At 43.5% G+C, this 15727-nt stretch overlaps 1 protein-coding gene across 1 annotated transcript in view; it reads right to left on the reverse strand.

The window, feature by feature from the left end:
* Nucleotides 1–1548: 1548 nt before the first annotated feature.
* The window catches only part of LOC130283212 (inactive hydroxysteroid dehydrogenase-like protein 1), a 39623-nt gene continuing 25444 nt past the window's right edge, over nt 1549–15727 (reverse strand). Inside the window, exon 5 of the mRNA XM_056532417.1 lies at nt 1549–1754. Coding sequence (XP_056388392.1) covers nt 1650–1754 — 105 coding nt within the window. The 3' untranslated portion in view covers nt 1549–1649. The remainder of the gene's footprint in view (nt 1755–15727) is intronic.

A 15727-nucleotide genomic window follows, 5' to 3' on the forward strand; every position in this document is an offset into this window, starting at 1 on the left:
TACAGTAGTGAAGGAAAAATATTGTATCAAACAAAATGTATCTTTTTTATAACAACATTTTTATTACTTTTAAAACAGGGAACAATTTATGTGGGCTGGTGGAGACCTAAAAATGTAGCTGACAATAATAAAAATGTAGTGTGTGTTTTTCACTTTTTTTTCTTTGTTTTTAATTTTTTTTTAGGTAGTACTACTACTCCCAGCATGGAACACACTGTTTCATGATGGGAGTAGTAGTACCTGTATTAATTGACAGATTGCCCGTTGCGATCCTCCTGTATAATGTATAGATGCGGCGGCCGCTCTTCTATGGTCCCCTGCACTGACGTATATATACACCTTTTCATATTTCCCGCAGAGCTGTGATTGGCCAGATGGTTCCAGCCTATCACAACTCTCTGTGGGATATATGAATATGTGTATATATACGTCAGTGCAGGGGACCATATAAGAGCGGCCACATCTATAAATTATACAGGAGACTCACAGCAGGTGTCAGTAGTGACATCCACTGTGATCTTTCCTTAACTGCAGGTACTATTCATTCATGGACTATTAAATTCATGAAATAACAATTCTGGAACACCTTTTTGCTATATCTCTGCGTTGTACTGTCCTCTATTATTCTGATTTGAAATGTATGACTAAGGAGCCATCTGGGTGTTACTAGTTGGGGACTTTGATTCAGACTCTCTATGAATAAGAGTGGTGCTGTTCCTTAAAGGGGTTCTCCGGCGCTAAGACATCTTATCCCCTATCCAAAGGATAGGGGATAAGATGCCTGATCGTGATCTTCCATGCCGCACCCCGTTAGAATCAGTCCCCAGAGCGTGTTTGCTCCGGGTCTGATTACTGGCGATCACGGGGATGGAGCATAGTGATGTCATGGCTCCACCCCTTAATGCAATCCTATGGGAGACAGCTGTTATGCCCCTCCAATAGACTTGCATTGAGGGGGCGGAGCCGTGACGTCACTATGCTCCATCCTCGGGGTTGAGATGGACTCAGCCTGAGGACCTCCAGCGGTTCCGGAAGCCGCTAAAGGTGGGTGCTGCATGGTAGATCCCGGGGGTCCCCAGCAGTGGGACCTTTGGATAAGGGATGAGATGTCTTAGCGCCGGAGTACCCCTTTAAGAAAACAAGACAGTCATGTATTTTTAATCCGCAACTTCTTTTATTGGCTATATATGGTGTTACTGAAACAGTTAATGATTGGACTCAATCTATAATACCAGCATTCTTGATCATGACACAGTTGTCACAAAAGTACAAAGAAATGTTTAGTGTTGTTATATTTGAAAATGATTATTAAAGGGGTACTCCACTGCCCCAGCGTCTGAAAAAAAAAAATCCAAACGCTGGGTGTGGGCTACGGGGGTCGTGACATCATGGCCATGCCCCCTAGTGGCAACACACCACGCCCCTTCAATGCAAGTCTATGGGAGGGTGCCTCCTCCCATAGACTTGCATTGAGGGGGCGTGGTGTGACACAACGTGTGCATGATGTCACAACCCTCGCAGCCCACACCCAGCGTTCGGAACAAAATGTTCTGGACGCTGGGGCAGTGGAGTACCCCTTTAAAGAAGAATGATAATGTGGTCACAAATGTTACAGGACATTGTGTCTGCAAACCATGAAGAAAAAGCTCTCAGCTCTGCTTTTCTTTGGACAGGTATTCCGCTCGAGAATTGTTGTTCAAATAGGCCCATAGAAACATCCAAATGCGTTCTGGCATCCAGTTTAATATAGATAGCTGAAATGAAATTTTTACAAATGAAATGAATGAAACTTGGTAAAATATATAAAAACACACTATTCCCCTATGCCAGGGTAAGTTTTGTGTAACAGTGAAAATTATTTTGTAATAATGCATATGACCTTTGGGCTATAAAGGTGATCTCTACAGATAAATGGAATTCTTCTAGGCTAGCTGCTCTTCTGTAGCAGGAGGTCTGGTTTGTAAGCTTGAGAGGTCTATCCTAGTTTAAAGGGGTTCTCCGGTGAAAAACTTTTTTTTTTTTTTTTAAATCAACTGATGCCAGAAAGTTAAACAGATTTGTAAATTACTTCTATTAAAAAATCTTAATGCTTCCTGTACTTATTAGCTGCTGAATACTACAGTGGAAATTATTTTCCGTTTGAAACACAGAGCTGTCTGCTGACATCATGACCACAGTGCTCTCTGCTGACATCTCTGTCCATTTTAGGAACTGTCCAGAGTAAAAGGAAATCCCCATAGCAAACATAGGCTGTTCTGGACAGTTCCTAAAATGGACAGAGATGTCAGCAGAGAGCACTGTGCTCATGATGTCAGCAGACAGCTCTGTGTTTCAAAAAGAAAAGAATTTCCTCTGTAGTATTCAGCAGCTAATAAGTACAGGAAGGATTAAGATTTTTTAATAGAAGTCATTTACAAATCTGTTTAACTTTCGGGCACCAGTTGATTAAAATTTTTTTTTTTCCCACCGGAGTACCCCTTTAACCCCTTAAGGACCGAGCCCTTTTTCACCTTAACCCCTTCATGACCCAGCCCATTTTCACCTTCATGACCTGGGCATTTTTTGAAAATCTGACCACTGTCACTTTAAACATTAATAACTCTGGAATGCTTTTACTTATCATTCTGATTCCGAGATTGTTTTTTCGTGACATATTCTACTTTATGTTATCGGTAAAATTTCACTGATATTTGTATCCTTTCTTGGTAAAAAATCTAAAAATTTCATGAAAATTTTGAAAATTTAGCATTTTTCTAACTTTGAAAGTCTCTGCTTGAAAGGAAAATGGATATTCCAAATAAATTACATATTGATTCACATATACAATATGTCTACTTTGTGTTTGCATTAAAAAATTGACAAGTTTTTACTTTTGGAAGACACCAGAGGGCTTCAAAGTTCCGCAGCAATTTTCCAATTTTTCTCAAGATTTTCAAAATCGTAATTTTTCAGGGCCCAGTTCAGGTTGGAAGTGGATTTTAAGGGTCTTCATATTAGAAATACCCCATAAATTACCCCATTATAAAAACTGCACCCCCCAAAGTATTCAAAATGACATTCAGTAAGTGTTTTAACCCTTTAGGTGTTTCACAGGAATAGCAGCAAAGTGAAGGAGAAAATTCTAAATCTTCATTTTTTACACTCGCATTTTCTTGTAGACCCAATTTTTGAATTTTTACAAGGGGTAAAAGGAGAGAAATCACCCTAAAATTGGTAACCCAATTTCTCTTGAGTAAGGAAATACCTCATATGCGTATGTAAAGTGTCCGGCGGGCGCAGTAGAGGGCTCAGAAGGGAAGGAGCGACAATGGGATTTTGGAGAGTGAGTTTTTCTGAAAGGGTTTTTGGGGGGCATGTCCCATTTAGGAAGCCCCTATGGTGCCAGAACAGTGGACCTCCCCCACATGTGACCCCATTTTGGAAACTATACCCCTCATGTAATTTAATAAGGGGTGCAGTGAGCATTTACACCCCACTGGCGTTTGACAGATATTTGAAACAGTGGACTGTGCAAATCAAAAATTTTATTTTTCATTTTCACAGACCACTGTTCCAAAAATCTGTCATACACCAGTGGGGTGTAAATGCTCACTGCACCCCTTATTACATTCCGTGAGGGGTGTAGTTTCCAAAATGGGGTCACATGTGGATATTTATTGTTTTGCGTTTGTCAGAACTGCTGTAACAATCAGCCACCCCTGTGCAAATCGCCTCAAATGTACATGGTGCACTCTCCTTTCTGAGCCTTGTTGTGCGCCCCCAGAGCACTTTGCGCCCACATATGGGGTATCTCCGTACTCACGAGAAATTGCGTTTCAAATTTAGAGGGTCTTTTTTCCCTTTTACCTCTTGTGAAAATGAAAAGTATAGGGCAACACCAGCATGTCAGTGTAAAAAATTTATTTTTTTACACTAACATGCTGGTGTAGACCCCAACTTCACCTTTTCATAAGGGGTTAAAGAAGAAAAAGCCCCCCAAAATTTGTAAGGCAATTTCTCCCGAGTACGGCGATACCCCATATGTGTCCCAAAACTGTTACCCTGAAATACGACAGGGCTCCAAAGTGAGAGCGCCATGCGCATTTGAGGCCTGAATTAGGGATTTGCATAGGGGTGGACATAGGGGTATTCTACGCCAGTGATTCCCAAACAGGGTGCCTCCAGCTGTTGCAAAACTCCCAGCATGCCTGGACAGTCAATGGCTGTCCGGCAATACTGGGAGTTATTATTTTGCAACAGCTGGAGGCTCCATTTTGGAAACAGTAGCGTACCAGACGTTTTTCATTTTTTGGGGGGAGGGGGGCTGTGTAGGGGTATGTGTATATGTAGTGTCTTTTACTTTTTATTTTAGGTTAGTGTTAGTGTAGTGTTGTGTTTTTAGGGTACAGTCACATGGGCAGAGGTTCACAGCAAGTTTGCCGCTGGAAGTTTGAGCTGCAGCGCAAAATTTGCGCCATCTCAAACTTGCAGCACTCACTGTAAACCTCCGCCCATGTGAGTGTACCCTGTACATTCACATTGGGGGGAGGGGGCAAACATCCAGCTGTTGCAAACTCCAAGCATGCCCTTTGGCTGTCCGTGCATGCTGGGAGTTGTAGTTTTGCAACAGCTGGAGGAACACTGGTTTGGAAACACTAAGTTAAGTAATAAACTTTCAAGTGTTTTGCAACCAAACTTTGTGTTTCCAAACCAGTGTGCCTCCAGCTGTTGCAAAACTACAACTCCCAGCATGCATGGTCTGTCAGTGCATGCTGGGAGTTATAGTTTTGCAACAATTGCAACAGCTGGAGGCACTGAGGTAGGAAACGGACAATGTTTCCCAACTAGTGTGCCTCCAGTTGTTGCAAAACTACAACTCCCAGCATGCCCAGTCTGCCAAGGCATGCTGGAAGTTGTAGTTCGGCAATATCTGAAGGATCAGATGTTGCCGAACTACAACTTCCAGCATGCTTGGGCAGTCTGGGCATGCTGGGAGTTGTAGTTTTGCAACATCTGGAGGTCCACAGTTTGGAGACCACTGTATAATGGTCTCCAATCTGTGCTCTTCCAGATGTTAGAGAACTACAACTCCCAGCATGCCTGGACAGACTGAGCATGCTGAGATTTGTAGTTTTGCTACATCTGGAAGAGCACAGATTGGAGACCATTATACAGTGGTCTCCAAACTGTGGACCTCCAGATGTTGCAAAACTACAACTCCCAGCATGCCCAGAAAGCAAAAGGCTGTCTGGGCATGCTGGGAGTTGCAGTTTTGAAACTCTCAGAGGCAGCAGTGAGATCGCTTTACGGCGATCTCACTGCTGCCAATGAAGATGCCGCACTGCTGCCGGAAACTCACCTCCGGGACGCAGCGCAGCCGGGACCGCACGGAGGACGTCGGGACCGCACGGAGGACGCCGGGACCGCTCGGGACACCGCTCCGAAGGGTAAGTGACGCCGGGGGACGGGTCAGGGACACTTAGCAGAGCGGTGTGTGTCCCGATCCCCGTGATCCGGACTCACACACCGCGCTGCTAAGTATTTTCATAGCAAAACGCTGCTATTAGCTAGTCAGATTTGACCAGCTGAAAGCAGCGATCGCTGGGGGGGGTGGGGGACGAAACCCCCCGTGGTCGCACGGTAAGATGACTGGCTATCAGTGATAGCCACCATCTTTCCGGGCGCTGCGGGATGCCGCGAGTAGCGGCAGTAATGTCCATGACGTACCTGTATGTCATGGGTCGGGAACACCTTGCCACCCATGACGTACAGGTATGTCATAGGTCGGGAAGGGGTTAAGGACCGGAGCGTTTTTTGCAATTCTGACCACTGTCACTTTAAACATTAATAACTCTGGAATGCTTTTAGTTATCTTTCTGATTCCGAGATTGTTTTTTCGTGACATATTCTACTTTAACTTAGTGGTAAAATTTTATGGTAACTTGCATCCTTTCTTGGTGAAAAATCCCAAAATTTGATGAAAAAAATGAAAATTTAGCATTTTTCTAACTTTGAAGCTCTCTGCTTGTAAGGAAAATGGATATTCAAAATAATTTTTTTTTTGGTTCACATATACAATATGTCTACTTTATGTTTGCATCATAAAATTTATGAGTTTTTACTTTTGGAAGACATCAAAGGGCTTCAAAGTTCAGCAGCAATTTTGAAATTTTTCACAAAATTTTCAAACTCGCTATTTTTCATGGACCAGTTCAGGTTTGAAGTGGATTTGAAGGGTCTTCATATTAGAAATACCCCACAAATGACCCCATTATAAAAAATGCACCCCCGAAAGTATTCAAAATGACATTCAGTAAGTGTATTAACCCTTTAGGTGTTTCACAGGAATAGCAGCAAAGTGAAGGAGAAAATTCAAAATCTTCATTTTTTACACTCGCATGTTCTTGTAGACCCAATTTTTGAATTTTTGCAAGGGGTAAAAAGGAGAAAATTTTTACTTGTATTTGAAACCCAATTTCTCTCGAGTAAGCACATACCTCATATGTCTATGTTAATTGTTCGGCGGGCGCAGTAGAGGGCTCAGAAGGGAAGGAGCGACAAATGGTTTTTGGGGGGCATGTCACCTTTAGGAAGCCCCTATGGTGCCAGGACAGCAAAAAAACACACATGGCATACCATTTTGGAAACTAGACCCCTCAGGGAACGTAACAAGGGGTAAAGTGAACCTTAATACCCCACAGGTGTTTCACGACTTTTGCATATGTAAAAAATATATTTTTTTTTTTACCTAAAATGCTTGATTTCCCAAAAATTTTACATTTTTAAAAAGTGTAATAGCAGAAAATACCCCCCAAAATTTGAAGCCCAATTTCTCCCGATTCAGAAAACACCCCATATGGGGGTGAAAAGTGCTCTGCTGGCGCACTACAGGTCTCAGAAGAGAAGGAGTCACATTTGGCTTTTTGAAAGCAAATTTTGCTCTGGGGCATGCCGCATTTAGGAAGCCCCTATGGTGCCAGGACAGCAAAAATACACACATGGCATACCATTTTGGAAACTAGACCCCTCAGGGAACGTAACAAGGGGTAAAGTGAACCTTAATACCCCACAGGTGTTTCACGACTTTTGCATATGTAAAAAAAATAATTTTTTTTTACCTAAAATGCTTGGTTTCTCAAAAATTTTACATTTTTAAAAAGGGTAATAGCAGAAAATACCCACCAAAATTTGAAGCCCAATTTCTCCCGATTCAGAAAACACCCCATATGGGGGTGAAAAGTGCTCTGCTGGCGCACTACAGGTCTCAGAAGAGAAGGAGTCATATTTGGCTTTTTGAAAGCAAATTTTGCTATGGGGGCATGCCGCATTTAGGAAGCCCCTATGGTGCCAGGACAGCAAAAATACACACATGGCATACCATTTTGGAAACTAGACCCCTCGGGGAACGTAACAAGGGGTTAAGTGAACCTTTATACCCCACAGGTGTTTCATGACTTTTGTATATGTAAAAAAAAATTTTTTTTTTACCTAAAATGCCTGTTTTCCCAAAAATTTTACATTTTTAAAAAGGGTAATAGCAGAAAATATCCGCCAAAATTTGAAGCCCAATTTCTCCCGAGTACGGCGATACCCCATATGTGACCCTAAACTGTTGCCTTGAAATACGACAGGGCTCCAAAGTGAGAGCGCCATGCGCATTTGAGGCCTAAATTAGGGACTTGCATAGGGGTGGACATTGGGGTATTCTACGCCAGTGATTCCCAAACAGGGTGCCTCCAGCTGTTGTAAAACTCCCAGCATGCCTGGACAGTCAGTGGCTATCTGGCAATACTGGAGTAGTTGTTTTGCAACAGCTGGAGGCTCCGTTCTGGAAACAGTGGCGTACCAGACGTTTTTCATTTTTATTGGGGAGGGGAGGGGGGCTGTGTAGGGGTATGTGTATATGTAGTGTTTTTTACTTTTTATTTTATTGTGTGTTAGTGTAGTGTTTTTAGGGTACAGTCGCACGGGCGGGGGTTCACAGTAGTTTCTCGCTGGCAGTTTGAGCAGCGGCAGAAAATTTGCTGCAGCTCAAACTTGCAGCCAGATACTTACTGTAATCCTCCACCCATGTGAGTGTACCCTGTACATTCACATTGGGGGGGGAAACATCCAGCTGTTGCAAAACTACAACTCCCAGCATGGACGGTCTATCAGTGCATGCTGGGAGTTGTAGTTTTGCAACAGCTGGAGACACACAGGTTGTGAAACACCGAGTTTGGTAACAAACTCAGTGTTTTGCAACCAGTGTGCCTTCAGCTGTTGCAAAAGCTACAACCCCCAGCATGTACGGACAGCGGAAGGGCATGCTGGGTCTTGTAGTTATGCAACAGCCGGAGGCATTCTACATTGGCTGGGGATGCTGGGGATTGTAGTTATGCAACAGCTGGAGACACACTGGTTTACTACTTAACTCAGTGTGCCTTCAGCTGTTGCAAAACTACAACTCTCAGCAGTCACCGACAGCCAACGGGCATGCTGGGAGTTGTAGTTATGCAACCACCAGATGCACCACTACAACTCCCAGCATGCACTTGAGCTGTTTGTGCAAGCTGGGAGTTGTAGTTACACAACAGCTGAAGGTACACTTTTCCATAGAAAGAATGTGCCTCCAGCTGTTGCAAAACTACAAGTCCCAGCATGCCCATAAGGGCATGCTGGGAGTTGTGGTGGTCTGCCTCCTGCTGTTGCATAACTACAGCTCCCAGCATGCCCTTGTTGCATGCTGGGAGCTGTTGCTAAGCAACAGCAGGAGGCTGTCACTCACCTCCAACGATCCTCGCCGCACAGGTCAGTCCCTCGTCGTCTCCGCCGCCGCCGCTGCTCCTGGGGCCCCGATCCCAACAGGGACGCCGGGGATCGGGGTCCCCAGCACCGGGGGGTCGTCTTCCCGCACCCGCTCACGTCCTCCGGAAGAGGGGCGGAGCGGGTTGCGGGAGTGACACCCGCAGCAGGCGCCCTGATTGGTCGGCCGGTAATCCGGCCGACGAATCAGGGCGATCGTGAGGTGGCACCAGTGCCACCTCACCCCTGCAGGCTCTGGCTGTTCGGGGCCGTCGGAGACGGCCCCGAACAGCCAGTAATTCCGGGTCATCGGGTCACTGGAGACCCGATTGACCCGGAATCCGCCGCAGATCGCTGGACTGAATTGTCCAGCGATCTGCGGCAATAGCCGACATGGGGGGACATAATGACCCCCCTGGGCGATATGCCGGGATGCCTGCTGAACGATTTCAGCAGGCATCCGGCTCCGGCTCCCCTCCGGCTAGCGGTGGGGGCCGGAAATGCTCAGGGCGTATCCATACGCCCTCGGTCCTTAAGGACTTGGAAACGGGGGCGTATGGATACGCCCTATGTCCTTAAGGGGTTAAGGAGACAATTCACATATATTGCCCATCCCTAGATTCACTCTATGCTTCCATCAAATATTGTCCATTCCCAAGCAGAGCTTGTAATAAAAGATCCCACCTTAAAGGGGTACTCCGGTGGATTTTTATTGTTTTTAAATCAACTGATGCCAGAAAGTTAAACAGATTTGTAAATTACTTCTATTAAAAAATCTTAATCCTTCCAGTACTTATTAGCAGCTGTATACTACAGAGGAAATTCTTTTCTTTTTGGATTTCTTTTTTGTCACGACCACAGTGCTCTCTGCTGGCACCTCTGTCCATGTCAAGAATTATCCAGAGCAGGAGAAAATCCCCATAGCAAACATATGCTGCTCTGGACAGTTCCTGAAATGGACAGAGGTGTCAGCAGAGAGGACTGTGGTTGTGACAGAAAAGAAATCCCAAAAGAAAAGAATTTCCACTAATAAGTACTGGAAGGATTAAGATTTTACCTTCTGGCAACAGTTGATTTAAAAAAAAAAAAATAAAAAAAGGTTTCTACCGGAGTACCCCTTTAACCCCTTAAGGACTGAGCCCTTTTTCACCTTAAGGACTGAGCCATTTTTTGCAATTCTGACCACTGTCACTTTAAACATTAATAACTCTGGAATGCTTTTAGTTATCAATCTGATTCCGAGATTGTTTTTTCGTGACATATTCTACTTTAACATACTGGTAAAATTTTGTGGTAACTTGCATCCTTTCTTGGTGAAAAATCCCAAAATTTGATGAAAAAAATGAAAATTTTGCATTTTTCTCACTTTGAAGCTCTCTGCTTGTAAGGAAAATGGATATTCAAAATATATATTTTTTTGGATCACATATACAATATGTCTACTTTATGTTTGCATCATAAAATTGACGTGTTTTTACTTTTGGAAGACACCAGAGGGCTTCAAATTTCAGCAGCAATTTTCAAATTTTCACAAAATTTTCAAATTCGATATTTTTCAGGGACCAGTTCAGGTTTGAAGTGGATTTGAAGGGTCTTCATATTAGAAATACCCCATAAATGACCCCATTATAAAAACTGCACCCCCCAAAGTATTCAAAATGACATTCAGTAAGTTTTTTAACCCTTTAGGTGTTTCACAGGAATAGCAGCAAAGTGAAGAAGAAAATTCTAAATCTTCATTTTTTACACTCGCATGTTCTTGTAGACCCAATTTCTGAATTTTTGCAAGGGGTAAAAGGAGAAAATTTATACTTATCTTTGTAGCCCAATTTCTATGTTAATTGTTCGGTGGGCGCAGTAGAGGGCTCAGAAGGGAAGGAGCGACAAGGGGATTTTGGAGAGTACGTTTTTCTGAAATGGTTTTAGGGGGGCATGTCACCTTTAGGAAGCCCCTAGGGTGTCAAAACAGCAAAACAAAAACACATGGCATACCATTTTGGAAACTAGACCCCTTGGGGAATGTAACAAGGGGTAAAGTGAACCTTAATACCCCACAGGGGTTTCACGACTTTTGCATGTGTAAAACAATATATATATTTTTTACCTAAAATGCTTGGTTTCTCAAAAATTTGACATTTTTACAAAGGGTTAAAGCAGAAAATACCCCCCAAAATTTGAAGCCCAATTTCTCCCGATTCAGAAAACACCCCATATGGGGGTGAAAAGTGCTCTGCTGGCGCACTGCAGGTCTCAGAAGAGAAGGAGTCACATTTGGCTTTTTGCAAGCAAATTTTGCTCTGGGGGCATGCCGCATTTAGGAAGCCCCTATGGTGCCAGGACAGCAAAAAAAAAAAACACATGGCATACCATTTTGGAAACTAGACCCCTTGAGGAACGTAACAGGGGGTAAAGTGAACCTTAATACCCCACAGGGGTTTCACGACTTTTGCATATGTAAAAAAAAAATGATATTTTTTACCTAAAATGCTTGGTTTCTCAAAAATTTTACATTTTTACAAAGGGTTAAAGCAGAAAATACCCCCCAAAATTTGAAGTCCAATTTCTCCCGATTCAGAAAACACCCCATATGGGGGGGAAAAGTGCTCTGCTGGCGCACTACAGGTCTCAGAAGAGAAGGAGTCATATTTGGCTTTTTGCAAGCAAATTTTGCTCTGGGGGCATGCCGCATTTAGGAAGCCCCTATGGTGCCAGGACAGCAAAAAAAAAACACATGGCTTACCATTTTGGAAACTAGAACCCCTGGGGAACGTAACAGGGTGTAAAGTGAACCTTAATACCCCACAGGGTTTCACGACTTTTGCATATGTAAAAAAATATATATATATTTTACCTAAAATGCTTGGTTTCTCAAAAATGTTACATTTTTTCAAAGGGTTAAAGCAGAAAATACCCCCCAAAATTTGAAGTCCAATTTCTCCCGATTCAGAAAACACCCCATATGGGGGTGAAAAGTGCTCTGCTGGGGCACTACAGGTCTCAGAAGAGAAGGAGTCATATTTGGCTTTTTGCAAGCAAATTTTGCTCTGGGGGCATGCCGCATTTAGGAAGCCCCTATGGTGCCAGGACAGCAAAAAAAAAACACATGGCATACCATTTTGGAAACTAGACCCCTTGGGGAACGTAACAGGGGGTAAAGTGAACCTTAATACCCCACAGGGGTTTCACGACTTTTGCATATGTAAAAAAAAAAGTATATTTTTTACCTAAAATGCTTGGTTTCTCAAAAATTTTACATTTTTACAAAGGGTTAAAGCAGAAAATACCCCCCAAAATTTGAAGCCCAATTTCTCCCGATTCAGAAAACACCCCATATGGGGGTGAGAAGTGCTCTGCTGGCGCACTGCAGGTCTCAGAAGAGAAGGAGTCACATTTGGCTTTTTGCAAGCAAATTTTGCTCTGGGGGCATGCCGCATTTAGGAAGCCCCTATGGTGCCAGGACAGCAAAAAAAAACACATGGCATACCATTTTGGAAACTAGACCCCTTGGGGAATGTAACAAGGGGTAAAGTGAACCTTAATACCCCACAGGGGTTTCACGACTTTTGCATATGTAAAAAAAAAATGTATATTTTTTACCTAAAATGCTTGATTTCTCAAAAATTTTACATTTTTACAAAGGGTTAAAGCAGAAAATACCCCCCAAAATTTGAAACCCAATTTCTCCCGATTCAGAAAACACCCCATATGGCGGTGAAAAGTGCTCTGCTGGCGCACTACAGGTCTCAGAAGAGAAGGAGTTACAAATTTTGCTCTGGGGGCATGCCGCATTTAGGAAGCCCCTATGGTGCCAGGACAGCAAAAAAAAAACACATGGCATACCATTTTGGAAACTAGACCCCTTGGGGAATGTAACAAGGGGTAAAGTGAACCTTAATACCCCACAGGGGTTTCACGACTTTTGCATATGTAAAAAAAAATGTATATTTTTTACCTAAAATGCTTGATTTCTCAAAAATTTTACATTTTTACAAAGGGTTAAAGCAGAAAATACCCCCCAAAATTTGAAGCCCAATTTCTCCTGATTCAGAAAACACCCCATATGGGGGTGAAAAGTGCTCTGCTGGCGCACTGCAGGTCTCAGAAGAGAAGGAGTCACATTTGGCTTTTTGCAAGCAAATTTTGCTCTGGGGGCATGCCGCATTTAGGAAGCCCCTATGGTGCCAGGACAGCAAAAAAAAAAAAACACATGGCATACCATTTTGGAAACTAGACCCCTTGGGGAATGTAACAAGGGGTAAAGTGAACCTTAATACCCCACAGGGGTTTCACGACTTTTGCATATGTAAAAAAAAATGTATATTTTTTACCTAAAATGCTTGATTTCTCAAAAATTTTACATTTTTACAAAGGGTTAAAGCAGAAAATACCCCCCAAAATTTGAAACCCAATTTCTCCCGATTCAGAAAACACCCCATATGGCGGTGAAAAGTGCTCTGCTGGCGCACTACAGGTCTCAGAAGAGAAGGAGTTACAAATTTTGCTCTGGGGGCATGCCGCATTTAGGAAGCCCCTATGGTGCCAGGACAGCAAAAAAAAAAAAAAAAACACATGGCATACCATTTTGGAAACTAGACCCCTCGGGGAATGTAACAGTGTTACAGTGAGTACTTACACCTCACAGGTTTTTTGAACAGTGGGCCATAAAAGTGAAAAATTTTGCGTTACCCCAAATGTTTCATTTTCACATTGGGTAATAGGGCAAAAGGCCCCCAAAATTTGAAGAACAATTTTGTCTGAGAAAAAAAATACCCCATATGTGGATGTAAATTGCTCTGTGGACGCACTACAATGCTCAGAATGGAAGGAGTGAAAATTTTGCTGAAATTGAAGTCGGGGGTCATGTGCATTTATAAAGCACCCAACATAAAAAAAACACATGTGACACCATTTTGGAAACTACACCCCTCAATGAACATAACAAGGGGTACAGCGGGAAATAACACCTCATAGGTTTTTTGAAAAGTGGGCCATAAATTGAAAAATTAGATTTTTTTTTACACTAAAATGCTGGGGTTACCCAATTTTTTACATTTTCACAAGGGGTAATATGAGGAATTGGGTTACAAATTTTGGAGGGCTTTTCCCCCTGACTATAAAAATACATCCACATATGGGGTAACGTGCTGGACGGGCGCACAACAAGGCTCAGAAGTCATAGAGGTCACTTTGTATTTGTGGCCTATGGCATATCAGTAGCTGAAGGTTACATACATTCCGAGGAAAATACAAAAATGAAACACCCACATGTGACACCATTACAGAAAGTACCCACCCTGGGGAATGGGTATAGGGGTAAAGAGGACATTTTGAACGCACGGGTGTTTCCTAAATTTATTTTCCAGGAATGGATGAAGGTTAGCTTTTGAAAATTGCAATTTTCAACCTATACTCTGCTTCATTTTTCTGGGAACAACTAACATGTGACTCCGAATTGTCGCCTGGAAATACGACAGAGCTCAGCGAGAACTCTTCACATTTGAGGCGGATGTTTGTTACGGACCTAAAAGTTACATACATTCAGAGGAAAATACAAGAAAGGAACACCCACATGTGAGAATACTACAAACAGTACACCCCCTAGGGAAGGTGTATAGGGTGAAGTGGAGATTTGGAACAGACGGGTGTTCCCTTCATTTATTTTCCAGGAATGGATGAAGAGTACTATGGGGGGAAGAAAATTGCAATTTTAGAACTGATATGCCAATTATTTTCCCAGAATGATGACCCAGAGTACAGCCAAAAGTAAAAAGGATGCCCGCCCCAAACCCTATACTCTGAATCATCATTCTGGGAAGGGGATGTGTGGGGCCGTACCTATTCTGTTACCTCAAATGCGCAACCCGCTCAGGTGGGGAGAGAGAGCGTTGCACATTTGAGGCAACTGCAAACCTCCAATGCTGTTGACTCTGTGTCCCATGACCCATTTTTTAGGGGGAAGGAATGAAAAAGATATTGGGGTCATTGGGAAAAAGGTGTTTTTTGTCTTTTTTTTTGGGGGGGGGGGGGGTTGGTATAAAAATTGGAAGACAATGTACTCTGGACTGGTACACTGGAGTCGAATTTTGGGGAATGAAAATTAGGGCAAAGGATGGAAAATTTAGTACTCCATGGAAGTGTGATACTCCCTGAAGCAGCCTATGCAGAGGCCCGGATGATCGGGGCAAGTGTCGCATTGAGTGGTGGTGTCCTTCCGAATCCCCCTCTTGCGACACACTCTGCATTTCTTCTGAGATCGTCCCTTCTTTCCAGTGTGGGGGATCACACATGGAAAGTGTTGGCCGGGGACGATCCGGGGACCTGAAGTTCCAGAGGTGCTCTGACCCGCTATTTGGCGGTCACCAAAGATGAGGGCCTTTAGAACTTCCTCTTGGAACTCCAGGTATGTCCCTGTGTTGCCAGCGTACTTGTACAGTACAAAAGCGTTGTACATGGCAACCTGTACCATGTAGACCGCAACTTTTTTGTACCATACGCGTGTTTTCCGCATGGCATTATATGGCTTGAGGACTTGATCAGAAAGATCAACTCCCCCCATATACCGATTGTAGTCCAGAATACAATCGGGCTTGAGGACCGGTCCCACGGTACCTCGCACAGGGACAGGGGTGCTGCCATTCCCATGAATTGTGGTGAGCATAAGGACATCCCTCTTGTCCTTATACCGGACCAACAACAGGTTCTCATGGGAAAAGGCACGGGACTCACCCCGGGGGATAGGAGTATGCAGGGGATAGGAAGGAAGGCCTCTTTGATTCTTCCGGACTGTCCCACAAGCGACCGTGGATCTGGCGGCGAGGGATGTGAAGAGAGGGATACTAGTATAAAAGTTATCCACGTAAAGGTGGTAACCTTTATCTAGCAATGGGTGCAAAAGGCCCCAAACGATTTTCCCGCTAACACCCAGAGTGGGGGAACAATCTGGGGGTTCAATGCGGGAATCTCG

This window comes from Hyla sarda, chromosome 7 (assembly GCF_029499605.1).
Source record: "Hyla sarda isolate aHylSar1 chromosome 7, aHylSar1.hap1, whole genome shotgun sequence".
NCBI lineage: Eukaryota > Metazoa > Chordata > Amphibia > Anura > Hylidae > Hyla > Hyla sarda.